Genomic DNA, 16102 nt, shown 5'->3' with positions numbered 1-16102 from the left:
GAAAATGTTATATGTTATTGTTTATGAGTAGATGCAACATACTGAAACATTTAAGAAACTGGGGGGAAAAAACGTGGATACTCTGATCCTAAGATTAAATTGTTCATTTACTTTGGTGACTGGCTTTTCCCCCTATTTTATATTTTTATTATTTATTTTCTCAGTGTGAAAACATAATCACATTGTACTAAGTTCAAACAATATAGACATTTCTGTAGTCTCATTGGGCTTCCCAGGTGGCGCTAGTGGTGAAGAACCTGCCTCCTGATGCAGGAGGCATAAGAGACACAGGTTCAGTTCTTGGGTCAGAAAGACCCCCTGGAGGAGGGCATGGCAACCCACTCCAGTATGCTTGCCTGGATAATCCCGTGGACAGAGGAGCCTGGCAAGCTGCAGACCATAGGGTCGCAAAGAGTTGGGTACCACTGAAGCGACTTAGCACACACATAGTCTCATTGGCCAGTGTAAATCACTGGTAACATTTCATTTACCTGTATTTTGATTTTTAAAATTCTTATCAGTTGCAAATGAAGATGTGTGCCTTGGAAGAAGAAAAGGTATTTATTAATTTTTTAATAATTTGAAACAGTTAAATGCTTTTAATTATCAATTGTTCACTATAATGGAAAGGAGCATTGGTAATAAACAATGGAGACTATTAATTTCCTAAAATTTTAGAAACAGGAGGGATTTAAGGGAATCCTGTTACTTCAGCTCTTATCATTTTACAGTTAAGAGTATTGAGGCCTAGCAAGATTTAAATGACTTGCTGAAGTTCCCATTTTGAAGCGGTAAAGTTGAAATGAACCTAGATTTCTTCAGCCTTTAAATTAATGCTCTTTCCACTATACTACAGTGTTTCTATTACGTATAATATGTTTTTAATGCCTTTTCAATAAAATTACATTCTTTAAAACACAGTAAAATAGCTAATACATGTTTTTATTATATCAAAAGATATGCCATTTATAATATTAAAATTTATAGCTATTTTTAGCAAAAGGCCTTTCTTAAAAATTTTTATAATATCCCTATATTTATAAAACAAATGTAATTGTGTCTTATTAATTAGAATATATTTATTCTAGCTATATGAATTAAATAATTATATAGTGTCCATAAGTTCTCAGGAATGCTTTCCTGATAAAATGATTTATTGTTATGATGAGGTTTTCCATTTCATGATATTTGTAATCTTGTATAGACCTAATTGTAATTTTGTGATATTTTGTAATCACTGGAAATATGGGTTATAGTATAGTTCCAAGTTTAAAGTCTGTGAAGTATTTAGTTTCAAGTAGAGATTTTGGTTCTTGAACTCTTGTTTTCTCTGTTAATAATGTCACTTACATTGGAAATTAGTGAAATATAGTTTTTTGCTTAAAGGGAAAATTTCAACTTGCTACAGAAATAAAGGAAAAAGAAATAGAAGGATTGAAGGAAACATTAAAGACATTACAGGTAAAGTAATTTAGTATTGCTTGATAAGTAACTTGGCATTTTAACATTGTATCAGTAAAATACCATTAAACATGTAATCTAGCAAAGTGAAGCTGACAAAAATTCATGTCATATATTATATAACTTGGTGCTTTTTTCCTGAGGGCCTTTGATTTCAAATTAGTAGGATTTTTGCTTTACTTTTTGTTTTAAAAGGAAATATTAAAATAGCTTTTATTATTTTAAACAGTACTATAGTTAGATATATGTTATTTTTAACACTTTATAGACAACACGTTAGGCCTATATATTATAACTGATTTATCTGTGGTCCTTAAAAATTAACATAAATAGCCTTTATTTAGTTATTATTATTTGCTAAGTACAAAACTATGTTTATTTTATGCAAATACAAAGGTAAAGAAATAGCCCCTGCCTTTAAGTTGTTCAGTCTCAGAGAATACAGAGGTATACAACAAATGATGGTTAATTCAATACATATTTATTAAGGTCTGCTATGTGCTAAATCGGAGAAGGCAATGGCACCCCACTCCAGTACTCTTGCCTAGAAAATCCCATGGATGGAGGAGCTTGGTAAGCTGCAGTCCATGGGGTTGCTAAGAGTTGGACAGACTGAGCTACTTCACTTTCACTTTTCACTTTCATGCATTGGAGAAGGCAATGGCAACCCACTCCAGTGTTCTTGCCTGGAGAATCCCAGGGACGGGGGAGCCTGGTGGGCTGCCGTCTGTGGGGTCGCACAGAGTCGGACACAACTGAAGCAACTTAGCAGCAGCAGCAGCATGTGCTAAATGCTTCTCTAAGCACTGGGAATACAGCAGTGAATAAAAGGAACTTTTATCCTCTGCCCTTGTGGAGTTTACATTCTAAACTAAATAAAAAGTTAAGTAGAGAGTTTTTGGGGAAAAGATAGTCATATGATTTCAGAGTACCACTTACAGATAATTATAAAGAACAAAATATATTTTCACAATGGAAGGATTCTGATGGTTACTACCTTAATCAGATAATTCATACCATACTATACATTTGTTTAAGCAGTTGACAAGCTTTCTTCCTTTAGTCTGATTCCAGTAAGGACAAGCACTCCTTTTCTCCATATGTTTGCCAACAATTCTTATCTCTTGTCTTTTTAGACAGAGAACAGCCTGTAGAACAGCCATTCTATTAGGTGTGAGTTAATAACCTCATTATGAGTTTGATTTGCATTGCCCTGATTATTGTAATGATGAGCATGTTTTCATATTCCTGTTAGTCATTTGTATGTCTTCCTTTGAGAAAATGTCTATTTAGTTCCTCAACTCAATTTTTAATTGGGTTATTTGGGGGTTTCTGATACTGAGTATGTATGTATGAATTCCTTCTATGTTTTGGATGTGTATGTGTGTGTGTCTCTGTGTGCATGCTCAATCACTCAGTCGTGTCTGACTCTTTGTGGTCCCATGGACTGTAGCCTGCCAGGCTCCTCTGTCCATGGGATTTTTCAGGCAAGGATACTGGAGCAGCTTGCCATTTCCTACTCCAGGGGATCTTCTGACCCAGGGATTGAACCCACATATCTTGTATCTCCTGCATTGGCAGGTGGATTCTTTACCACTCTCCCATCTGGGCAGCACCTATATTTTGGATATTAATCCCTAATCAGATACATGGTTTGCACATGTTTCTCTCATTGTGTAGGTTGCCTTTTCACTCCGTTGATTATTTCCTTTGCTGTGCAGAACCTTTTTAGTTTCATGCAGTCCCACTTTTCTATTTTTGTTTTTGTTGCCTGGTCTTTTGGTGTCATATCTAAAAAAATCATTGCTTAGACTAAGAGAAGCTCCTGTGTTTCCTTTTAGTAGTTTTATGGCTTCAGTATTTAAGTCTTTAATCTGTTTTGTGTTGATTTTTGTTTATGGTATGAAATCTTGAGCATTGTTTGAGATATGGGTCCAATTTCCTTGTTCTGTATGTGGATATCCAGTTTTTCCAACACCATTTATTGAAGACTGTCATTTCTCCATTATGTGTTCTTGGTGTTCTTGTCAAAGATCAGTTGGCTACAGACATGTGGATTTATTTCTGGGCTTTCTAGTCTGTTCCATTGGTTGATATGTCTCTTGTTGGTTTTTGTTTTGTTTTGTTTCTTGTCAGTACCATGCTGCTTTGATTACTATAGCTTTGAAATATATTTTGGGATCAGGAAGTATGATTTCTTCGATTTTTTCCATCTTGCTTAAGATTGGGCATTTAGGGTCTTTTATGGTTCTACATAAATTTAGGATTTTTTTTTCTATTTCTGTAGAGATTGGCAATGTGATTTAGATAAGGATTGCACTGAATCTGTAGACCACTTTGGGTAATATAGACATTTAAGCAATATTAATTTTTCCATCCATGAACACAAGATTCCTTTGCATTTATATTTGTTGTTGTTCATTTGCTGTCATGTCCGACTCTTTGTGGCCCCATGGACTGCAGCCTACCGGGCTTTCCTGTCTTTCACTGTCTCCTGGAGTTTGCTCGGACTCATGCCCATTGAGTTGATGATGCCATTCAACCATCAAATTTATATATGTCTTTTAATTTTATTTTTATCAGTGTTTTATAGTATTCAATGTACAAGCTTTACCACTTTGCTTAAATCTGTTCCTAAATATGTTATTCATTTTGTTGCTATTGTGATTTTCTTAATTTTCTTTTCAAATATTTTTTTTTTTGCTTATAGAATTGTGGCTGATTTTTGTATGTTGATTTTGTATCCTCAGTTTTGCTGAATTCATTTATTAGCTCTAACAGGTTTTGTTGCGCTTTTAAGGTTTTCTATATACATGATTATGTTAACCTCAAAATATCGATAATCTTACTTCTTCCTTTGTGTTTTGGATGCCTTTCATTTTTTTTTTCTTTTTTCATTGCTCTGGCTAGGACTTCTAGTACTCTGTTGAATAGAAGTGGTGAGAATAGGCACTCATGCCTTATACAGGATTGATTATGATGACCACTGTGGGTTTTTTATATATGACCTTTATGGTGCTGAGGTAACTTTCTTATATGGCCTTCCCTGGTGTCCAGTGGTAAAGAATACACCTGCCAATGCAGGAGACATGGGTTCAGTCCCTGGATCAGGAAGATCCCCTGGAGAAGGAAGTAGCAACTCACTCCAGTATTCTTGCCTAGGAAATCCCATGAACAGAGGAGCCTGACGGGTTGCAGCCCTTGGGGTTGCAAAGAGTCTGACACAATTTAGCAACTGAGCATACACATGTTTCTTACATACCTATTTTGTTGAGAGTTTTTTAACGTGAATGGGTGTTGAATTTCATCAAATGCTTTTTCTGTGTCTATTGAGATGAACGTGTGGTTTTTTCCTTTCATTTTGTCAGTGTGGTGTATCACATTGGTTGATTTGCATATGGTTGACTATCCTTTTATCCCAGGGATTGAAGTGCATTTGATAATGGTGTATGGTCCTTTTAATATGCTCTTGAATTTGATATTCTAGAATTTTATTAAAGATTTTTGCATCTTTGTTCATCAGGGCTACTGGCTTATAGTTTTCTAATAGTGTCTTTGTCTGGTTTTGCTGTCAGAATGATGCTGGCCTCATAAAATGAGTTTGGAAGTGTTCCCTGCTCTGCATTTTGGAAGGATATACGAAGGATTTCTGTTAAATCTTCTTGGAATGTTTGGTAGAATTCTTCCACAAAGCCATCTAGTCCTGGGGTTTTCTTTGTTGGGAGGTTTTAAACTACTGATTCAGTGTCCTCATTTGCTATCAGTATGTTCAAACTTTTTAGTTCATTCAAATTCAGTTTTGGTAGGTTGTGTTTTTCTGGGAATTTATCCACTTCTTCTAATAGGAGAATTTATTGGCATATAGTTGTTTTTAATAGTCTCTTATGATACTTTTTATTTCTGAGGTGTCCACTGTAATGTCTCCTTTTCATTTCTAATTTTGTTTACTTGAGTCTTCTGTCTTTTTCTTAGTCTAGCTAATGGTTTGTCAGTTTTGCTTATTCTTCCCAAAAAACTAAGTCTTAGTTTTGTTGATTTTTTTCTATTGTTTTTCTATTTGCTATTTGATTTATTTCTGTTTAAATTCTACTATTTTCTTCCTTCTGCTGATTTTGGCTAGTTCTTTTTTTATTTTCCTAGTTCTTTGAGATGTAAAGTTAGATTGTGTGAGGTTTTTTTTTTTTTTTTAATGTAGGCATTTATCATTATGAAATCTTCTATTATATTGCTTTTGGTGCATTCCATAAGTTTTTGTATGTTGTGTTATTGTTTTCATTTTGTCTTGAGATTATTTTTAAAATTATCCTTTTTTAAAAAATAATGAATGTTCAAGAATTTGTTATTTATTTTCCAAGTATTCGTAAATTTTCTATTTTCTTACCGTTAATAATTTCTAATTTTATTCCATTGTGACCAGAAAAAATATTTGGAATGCTTTCCATCTTCTTAAATGTAAGACTTTTTTGTGGCCTATCACATTAAAGTTGATTTTTCTGTGATAGACCATATGATAGACATATGCTCTATCTTGGAGAATGTTCCATGTGTGCTTGAGAAGAATGTGTATTCTTCTTCCTTTGAGTGAAACTTCTGTATATGTCTGTTAGGTCCATTTGATCTATAGTGAAGTTCAAGTCAACTGTTTCTTTATTAATTGTCTTTCTTCTATCTGTATGCAAAGTAAGGTATTGGAGTCTCCACCATTATTGTGTTTTTGTTGATTTCTCCCTTCAAGTCTATTGATATTTGCTTTGCATATTTAAGTGCTTTGATGTTGGATACATATATATTTATTGCATCTTCCAAACTGACTCTTGAGCACTATATAATGACCTTCTTTGTCTTTAGAGACAGTTTTGACTTAATTTATTTTATCTGATGGGGCTTCCCTGGTGGCTCAGATGGTAAAGAGTCTGCCTGCAGTGCAGGAGAAGGCAATGGCGACCCACTCCAGTACTCTTGCCTGGAGGGTCCCATAGACGGAGGATCCTGGTAGGCTGCAGTCCATGGGGTCGCTAAGAGACTACACGACTGAACGACTTCACTTTCACTTTTCACGTTCATGCATTGGAGAAGGAAATGGCAACCCACTCCAGTGTTCTTGCCTGGAGAATCCCAGGGATGGGGGAGCCTGGTGGGCTGCCGTCTATGAGGTTGCACAGAGTTGAACATGACTGAAGTGACTTAGCAGCAGCATCAGGAGCAGTACAGGAGTCCTGGGTTCAATCTCTGGGTCAGGAAGATCCCCTGGAGAAGGAAATGGCAAACCACTCCAGTATCCTTGCCTGGAAAATTCCATGGATGGAGGAGCCTGGCAGACTACAGTCCATGGGGTCACAAAAAGTCAGACACAACTGAGTGACTTCAGGCAATTTTATCTTATATAAGTTTAGCCACTCTGCTTTCTTTTGATTACTCTTTGGTATGTCTTTTCATCTTTTTATTTTTAGTCTATGTGTGTTCTTAAATCTACATTGAGTCTCTTATAGATACTATGTCATTGGATTTTTTAGAAATTCATTTAGCCTCTCTATGCCTTTTTATTTGAGAGTTAATCTACTTACATTTAATGTAATTATTAATTGGTGTGGAATTACCGTTGTCATTCTGTTGACTGTTTCTGTTTCAGTTGTTTTATATATCTCTTCATCTCTTCTTTTATTTGAAGTTTTTGTAGTGATTTTTAAAAGTCTTATCTTTTGATGGGTGTTCCATGAATCTTACACGCTTTCTTCATTCTCATTCATTTTTCTTTTCACTGGTCAATTTAAAATGACCTGTCTTTGAGTTCACTGGGGTTTTTTCCTCCTTTTTCATTGAGTGTGCTGGTTGGAACTCTCTATTACATTTTTAATTTCATTCATTGTGTTCTTTAGCTCTAGAGTTTTTTTTCTGTTTGTTTTTGGTTCTTTCCTTGTGACTTTTATCTCTATTGAACTTCTCATTTTATTCATGTAATTTTTTTCCCTAATTTTGTTGAATTTTCTATCTGTGTTGTCTTAAACTTTGCTGAGCTTCTATAAAACAATTATTCTGAGTTCTTTGTCAAGTAGTTCATAGATCTCTAATTCTTTGGAGTCAGTTACTAGAAATTTGCAAAGTTCCTTTGGTGGTTTCATGGTTCCTTGATTTTTGTGTTCCTGTAGTCCTTTCTTGGTATTTGTGCATTGAAGGAGCAGTGTTTTTGGACTAGCTCTGGTGAGTATAAATCTTGACCTACTGGTGGGTGTGAGAATGCTAGTTGAGTAGGGTATGTGGTGGTACTAGGTATAGTGCTGGGTCAGGCAGCTCTGACTTGGTTTGGGAGCAGTGGTGCCTCTGGCTCCAAGAAAGAGCACAGTGTCCTGGGCTCCAGGGATCTCCATCAACTCAAGTAGGTATGGACATAGCAAAGACTGTAAGGGTCCTTGGAGGTGAAGTTCACTCATGTCCATGGTAGTGATAAGGGCTGTTGAGGTCTTTGTGGTGAAGGCTGCTGGTGTCCTCCTGCTCTCCTTTTCTCCCATTTGGGGAGAGTTGTGGTTGAGGGCGTTTCTTTTGGCACCAAGCTGTGTGAGTCTAGAGGATGGAATGACACAGGTGAATTGCTGCCTATACTTCTGTTCAGACATCCTTGATTTTTGGTGCTCTACTGGGTTCCTGCAGCTTCTTAATTGTACTCCAGAGGTCTTCCAGAACTGTTATCATTCATAGGTACTTGTTAAGTCATGTGGAGGAGGTGGAATTGGGGGAAAAGGACTGGGTCCTCCTGATCTACCATCTTTCTGATAACACGCCTGTGAATTCTTTATTTCTCAGAAATAAGCCCTTTTTGTTTGTGTTCTGGGCTTCAGATGTTTTTTTCAGTTTGTCATTTGTATTTTGATTTTGTTTGACTTTTACCATTTGCTATAAATTATTTTCCTTTTATGGCTTTTGAAGTTTGTCATGGTTAGAAAGGCATTCACAACTACAAAGTTATAAAAAGGATTTTCCCATGTTTTCTTTTATTACATCTATGTACTCAAATTTTACATTATATCTTTGATCAATTTGAAGTTTATCTTTTGTAACACAGTATGAGATACGGATCTAAGTCTATATTTTTTCAGGTTATTAAATGGTCTTAATATTGTTTAGATTCTCCTCATTTGAGATATTAAGCAATTTTTATTTTGAATTTCCTTAGTTACTTTGATGTAACAAAGTAAATAAAAATTAAGTAAAACAAAATGTCAATGAGTTCCAAGAAGAATGTTTTCAGTAAAAAGAAGGGCATGGATTCTGTTTGTCAGATTGGATGAATAAGAGGCTGGAAGATACTGATATGGTAAAAAAGTCCTTATATTTTGTTTCAACAACAACGGCAATGTAACAACAAAGCAGTAAGTGATTAGAAACTCCAGAGAAAACAGATTACTCTATAACTAGGATATAAAGTAAATTACAGTTCAGAGTGGTTTTGAGCAATTGATGGGTTAAAACAAAAGAGAAGATATTTAGGTCCTGACCCTAGTAAAATCATCCTTCATATAGCATATTGGTCCCAGAAAAAATGTAGTATTAACAGCCTGTTAGGTTTTGCTTTAAAAAAATCTGTATTGTTTTTAATGACATAAACACTGTTGACTTCTCATTTTTTAAGAATTAACCTATAAGCAAAGCATGGAAGACTTAATTATGGTTACATAATAAAATTTAAATGTTACTAACCTTGTTGATGAGAAAGTAAAAATGTAGGGAACTTAAGTTGATAGTGATATCCAGAAATATTCTTTAAAATAGATGGAAAAGAAATAGAAGTTTAAGGCTACTATTTAAAGTTTATGTAGTTACACAGTTTAGTGATTCTTTTCATACCTCAGATATCTAGTTAAAAATGATCCCAGTAGAGAAATTTTAAAAATTGTTATTGTAGTTGAGTAAACAAATTACTATTCATTTCAGTTCAGTTGCTCAGTCGTGTCTGACTCTTTGCGACCCCATGAATCACAGCACACCAGGCCTCCCTGTCCATTACCATCTCCTGGAATTCACTCAGACTCACGTCCATTGGGTCAGTGATGCCATCCAGTCATCTCATCCTCTGTCGTCCCCTTCTCCTACATTTATCCACAAAGAACTCTTAGATATTTGGATAATTTTGTAGTTTGGAGAATCATAAACTTACAGAGATGTTAGAAATACATTGTTCTTGTTCAGTTGCTAAGTTGTATCCAACTGTTTGTGACCTCATGGACTGTAGCACATCAGGCTTCTCTGTCCTTCCCTACTTCCTAGAGTTTGCTCAAACTCATGTTGATTGAGTCAGTGATGTTATCCAACCATCTCATCCCCTGTTGCCCCCTTCTCCTCCTGCCCTCAATCTTTCCCAGAATCAAGGTCTTTTCCAATGAGTCAGCTCTTTGCATCAGGTGGCCAGAGTATTGGCACTTCGCCATCAGCCATTCGAATGAATATTCAGGGTTGATTTCCTTTAGGATTGACTGGTTGGATCTCCTTGCAGTCCAAGGGACTCTCAAGAGTCTTCTCCAACACCACAGCTCAAAAATATCAATTCTCTAGTAATTCTGCATTACAGAATGTATTTTCCTGAATGATTTAAAAGTAATATGCCAATCTGATGCCCTATCTCCCCCAATACTGTACTGTCTCTCCTATAATCAAGGACATTCTCTTGCAAAACCATAACACAGCCATAAAATCTTAAAGTTAATTTTGATATATAATTGTAATCTAATTCTCACGTTCCATTCAGGTTTTACCAGTTGTCTTAGCAAAAGGATCCAGTTTAAAATCTTACGTTACTCTTAGTTGTCATGTCTCTTTGATCTCTTTCAGTCTGTAACAGTTCCCCAGTCTTTGCATGAGCTTTATGCCTTTGAAACTCTTGAAGATCATAGACCAGTTATTTTGTAGAATGTCCCCCAATTTCTGTTCATATGATATTTCTTCATGAATAGAATCAGTTTATGCACTTTTGGCAGGAATATTACAGAAATAAGGCCTTGCTCCTATAATTTAATCCTGTCAGATAATTGGTTATTTCAGTTATTTTATTTCAGTGCTCAGATTGTCATTAGTTTGGCCAGTAGCTATCCATTCAGGCTGATTTTTTAGCCTTATGGACATGTCTTTATCATTCTTTAGTGTTTTCTTGCTGTTAGGTAAAAACAAAATATACCAGGATCACCTTGTAGTTTAACTAACCTTGCCTTAGAATAAATTATTTCTCAACATTGCCCTGGTTCCTTTCAGTGTAAAATGGAATGTAGACATGCAGATCTCAGCACTGTTACACTTCATTACTATTGGGGTGTCAGTGGTCTCAGACCCTGTCAATGGGCAGAGCTAGGGAATTGATGTATGTATTTATATACACACAAATACATAAACATGCAGTTATAATTATGTTTGTTTCTTTATCAATCTATATATGTCAAAAACCATGAATTCACATTATTTCCAATTCTAATCCAAAACCCAAGGTTAATTTTATTTCCCTTCAATATTTATATATTTCCTTTCTTTTACAGTAAAAATATGACTTTCTTTATTCTTAATAGATTTACTTATTTGATAAATTACCCTATATGTGACCAGGCTACCATTCTGCTACTTCTTCCTTCCTAATGTGGATACCCTCTTTTCCCTGCTTCAACTCTGATACCTGGGTCACCCTTTTTCAACACTGCCTACTAACCACCTTGCTCAGCTTTTGACTCCCCACAGTAAATTGCTTCACCATTCAGGCCTGATTCTCTGTTCTGGAATGCTGCTGCCATGACCCTTTCACTTCTTCCCCACCTAATGAACTTGGGACTGATTTGTTCAGGAATGTGAGAAGTTAAATATTTTTATCACAGTATTTAAAAAAAATTTATTCTCAAGTAACATAAATCTAGTTAATGGAAAGTTAATGGGAAAAAAGATTTGCTCTAAACAAATGTACTTTACAGTCAATTTTTCATAAAATTTTCCATAAAGTGAGGGATAACTAGGAAATCATTTGTACTTTATCTTTAAAATTGCCTTCTGTAGTTAATACATTAATTAGTCTTAGTATCTTTTTTATCCTGTGTTAGAAAGATGCCTATATCTGATATTGTGAGCCCATTTTATGTGATTTCAGAATGAAAAATCATTATAGAACATCCATAAAAATTTCATGTCAATCTAGTAATGTTACTTTCAGATTTGACTTGTCATAGGGATGCAGCTACATGGTAGTTTTTTAAGTTGGGAAGTGCTCTAGAGGTGTTAATAAAATAGAGTTGTGAGTCATGATTCAGAAAGAATAAAAGGGATATTAATGCAGGATATTAATGTTTCAAGGACAGTGACCTGAAAAAATTTGGTAAATTTGCTCTGTTTATCAGTTTTTTCTTTGGCAAATGGTAGCTATATTAGTGAGGGTTCTCCTGGGAAACAGAACCAATATTATATACACACACACACACACACAGGGGCTTCCCGGGTGGTGGTACTGGTAAAGAACCCACCTGCCAATGCAGGAGAGAAGTAAGAGATGCAGGTTCCATCCCTGGGTCAGAAAGATACCCTGGAGGAAGAAATGCCAATCCACTCCAGTATTCTTGCCTGGAGAACCCCATGGACAAAGGAGCCTGGCAGGCTACAGTCTGTAGGGTTGCAAAGAGTTGGACATGACTGAAGTGACTTAGCCCACATATATCTATATCTGTAGAGATGATATGTGGAATTGACTCACATATTCACACATTCACACAATTTAGAGGCAGAAAAGTGCTGTGAAAACTGAAGGTATAATTCTGGTCTGAGTTCCAAGGATTGTCTCTTTTTTTCTTCTTATTTTTCTAGGTGGGCTTCCCTAGTGGCTCAGCTGGTAGAGAATCCGCCTGTAATGTGGGAGATCTGGGTTTGATCCCCGGGTTGAGAAGATACCCTGGAGAAGGGAATGGCTACCCACTCCAGTATTCTGGCCTGGAGAATTCCAAGGACTGTATAGTCCATAGGGTCTCAAAGAGTCGGACACGACTGAGAGACTTTCACTTCACTTAGCTTCTACCCTTTTACTTTTCTTTTGTCTGTTTCCCCTAAAATATACTGTGATCTCATCCAGTGTCTTTTCTTTAAAATGGGATCTACATGCAAAGGGCTTCCAAATGTTTATCTCCAGCTCCAGAAGCAGCCTGGATTGACTATTGGATGTCTAAAAGACATCTGAAACTTGACATGTTCAAAACTAATTTCTTAAAATCTCATCCCCCTGAAAACTAAATAAAACTAATTTCTTAAAATCTCATCCCCCTGAAAACTAAATAACTTATTTGTCTTTTTGTTGTTGTTGTTGTTAATTACAACTTCTTTCTTCCTGTTGCAGATTTTTTTTTTTTTTTTTTTTTAGCTTTTCTCTCAGAGTATACCAAGAATCCAACCACTTCTCATTGTGTCTTTTGCTAACACCCTGGTCCTCTTTTATCATCCTCTTTCATCTCAATTGCAGTCATTTATTAAGTGTTTTTCCTGCTGCCACTTCTGTTCTCCTTCAGTTTTAACATAACAGAGTGATCCTTTTAAAGAATAAGTTAGTTTATGTCACATTTGTGCTTGCTACTCCTCAGTGGCTTCCTGTCTCATTCAGTGGAAATCATTATCATGTGCTATAAGACCTACAATGGTTTGGTCCTACCCCCTATCCTACTCTCCTCTGAACTCAGTTTTTGCTGTTTTTTTTTTTCCCCTTGCTTACTAAACCTTCCATCCATATTGGCGTCCTTGCTGTTTTATGACTACATAAGACATTTTCTCACCTTAGGGCCTTTGCAGTTGCTGGAATAATCTTCCTTACTTTCTGTTGAGTCTTTACTCATAAGTTGTCCTTTCAGAAAGACTTTCCTGGCCATCTATGTAATCCTCTTCCCTGATTTATTATTTTTCTTAAGCACTTATCAATATCTAGTAGAGCCATATATTTTAACTTATTTATATTGCTCATTATCTATATTCCCCAGAATTTATACTGGATAGGATTTTTTGGTCCAATACTATACCTTCAGTGTCTACATGAGTGCTTTACTTATAGTAACCATTCATTGTTTGTTGAAGAAATGAATCACACATAACTGATTATACCAAAATGAAATGAAATTATTAACTTACTCAAGGCAGCATGCTGAAGAATTTATTTTATAGGAAATGTGAAGTAGTGAACTCTTGTTTAAATTTTAACAAATACTAGGTGAGTTCAAGTAAATAAGCACTCATACATGGCTTTGTTGTTGTTGTTAAGTCGCTCAGTCATGTCTGACTCTGTGACCTCATGGACTGTAGCCCACCTGGCTCCTCTGTTCTGGGATTTCCTGGGCAAGAATACTGGAGTCGGGTTGTCGTTTCCTTCTCCAGGGGATCCTCCTGACCCAGAGATCAAACCCACATCTCCTGTATTGGCAGGCAGATTCTTTACTGCTGAGTAAGCAGAGAAGCACTGATACATGGCTATGTTGGAGCTTAACTTGGCCTACCACTCTGGAGGACTATTATGTGTAATGACAATTGTTAAGTCTATAAAAATGAACACATCTTAGGAGTTCTGCTTCATGGGGTTCATTCTGCTAAAATGGGTAACTACAGACTTTTTTTTGGTGCAGCATGTTTATTTTTGGTACAGTATGTTTATATGAAAGAAGAATTCTTTCATAGAACTGAAAACTGGGTAAGTCTACAAAAATAGCAGTTTGATAAAACTATGGTAGAAGGTTAAACAGTGGAATACTATTCAGCCATTAAAAACTTGTGTTATAGATTAATTTGTGATATAAAAGTGTTTGCTATATATTAAGTAAAAATAACAGTACAAAATAGTACATATATTATTATTCTACCCCCCACTGACTCTTTTTTAAAATACATAGAAAAATACCTGGAAACACTATGGTATTAATGATTGTTATTTCTGGATTGTTTTTTTTAAGGTAACATTTTTCCTTGTGCTTATCTATTTTATCAAAATTTTTTCAACAAAAGAGCTAATATTAAGTAGCAAATCTGCCTAGAGTTCTTTGCTGTTCTTCTTGCTTTATTTTTCTTCATAGTATTTGTCACTCTCTAATTTCTATACTTTTTGCTTATATTCTGTTGTCTGTCTGCCACCACCCCCACTAGACAGAAAGCTTGTTAAGAACAGGGACTTGGTTTGCTATTGTATCACAGGATCCTAGGAAAATGGATGGCATATAGTACTTGCTCTGTAAATACGTGTTGAATAAATAAATGTATTTTGTTATGAGAAATAAAGTTATGGCAAATAACACTGAAAAAATGTCATTGGAAAGAAGTGCATAGAAGATAAATGTCATATAGCATACAATTTTAGTTTCAGAAGGAATTTATAGAAAATAGCTAAAAAGTTTTAACAAAGTTTTTTTCTGCTTATTTTATTCAAGGTTTCTAAATATTCTTTACAGAAGAAAGTGAGTGAAATGGTAAGGAAATTTCAAAATATTTACCCACTCACCCCAAATTAGTACATGTGTATAGTATTTTTGTCAAATTAATGTGATACTTATAGTAAAAAGGAGTTGAAACTGGATATTGATATCCGTTTTAAAGGACTACAATTTCAGATGTAGCTTAAATGAATTATTTCACAAGTGTATTTCCAGTTTACACAGTGTTTACCTGTGTGTGTGTGTTAGTCACTGTCTTGCAACCCCATGGCCTGTAGCCTGCCAGGCTCTTCTGTCCATGGGATTTCCCAGGTAGGAATAATGGAGTGGGTTGCCATTCCCTTCTCCAGGGGATCTTCTCAACCCAGGGATCGAATCTGGGTCTCCTGCATTGCAGGCAGATTCTTTACCATCTGAGTCACCAGGGCTCAGTGTTTACATATGATAAAATAAGTTTAACATAGTTACTGAATTGTTGGTAGAGGTCTGTATCAAAATTAAACAATAAAGAAGTGAAATCAGAACTGTGAAATCCCTTACTTTAATGATGTCTTTCATAGGTATTTGTGTAAACATGTAGTTATTACTTTTAGCCTGAAAAATTGAAATAATATGAAGTAGCATTTGAATACTGCACTTGAGATATGGTACTCATCCTTTATCATTCAACAAGTGTTTGTTTGTTGCACATTCCTCTTATGTAATATAGTAAAATTAATATTTGCATTTTTACAACAATATTTTAGGAAATATTTACTTTCATATTCTCTCTATCCCTATTTGATACAAAAGAATTTTTTCTCTGTATTTTTGACTGAGCAAAATCCTCCCATATCCACTTATATCTTAAGAGACTTTTTGGATGTCTTTATGCTATTTCATTCTCTTTGGAGCAGACCATAAGGCAAGTGAAACTAATTTTTGAGTAAGGTTTGTCTATTATATCTATGAGAAGTAAGAAATGAGAAATCACTCCTTATGACATTGAATACAAAAATATAAAGTAAATATTTTGCTTATTGAAATGTTTTGATGGGTTAGAAAATAAAAGCCTCAGAGAGACTGCTAAGCTTGATTGAATAAAAGATCTGAAAATTCTGTCACTGTTCAACTGGAAAGACTAAAGATAATATTGTCAGACTCTTTTAAACTATGATTTTAATTAAGGAGCTGAAAAACTAGATTCCGGTTTAGCTTTAAGTACCATGACATTTGTACTGAAAGTCATCTTCAAC

General features: G+C 35.2%; 1 protein-coding gene across 2 annotated transcripts in view; it reads left to right on the top strand.

Moving 5' to 3' along the window:
- The window catches only part of CCDC73 (coiled-coil domain containing 73), a 112404-nt gene that overhangs the window by 28215 nt on the left and 68087 nt on the right, over positions 1 to 16102 (top strand). For both annotated transcript variants that reach the window (XM_061381050.1, XM_061381049.1), the window contains exons 4-6: positions 522 to 557; positions 1387 to 1461; positions 14865 to 14903. In XM_061381050.1, coding sequence (XP_061237034.1) covers positions 522 to 557; positions 1387 to 1461; positions 14865 to 14903 — 150 coding nt within the window. The remainder of the gene's footprint in view (positions 1 to 521; positions 558 to 1386; positions 1462 to 14864; positions 14904 to 16102) is intronic.

Source organism: Bos javanicus, chromosome 15 (genome assembly GCF_032452875.1).
Source record: "Bos javanicus breed banteng chromosome 15, ARS-OSU_banteng_1.0, whole genome shotgun sequence".
NCBI lineage: Eukaryota > Metazoa > Chordata > Mammalia > Artiodactyla > Bovidae > Bos > Bos javanicus.
The sequence above is the reverse complement of the archived record's forward strand: the minus strand, read 5'-3'. Positions and strand labels throughout refer to the sequence as shown.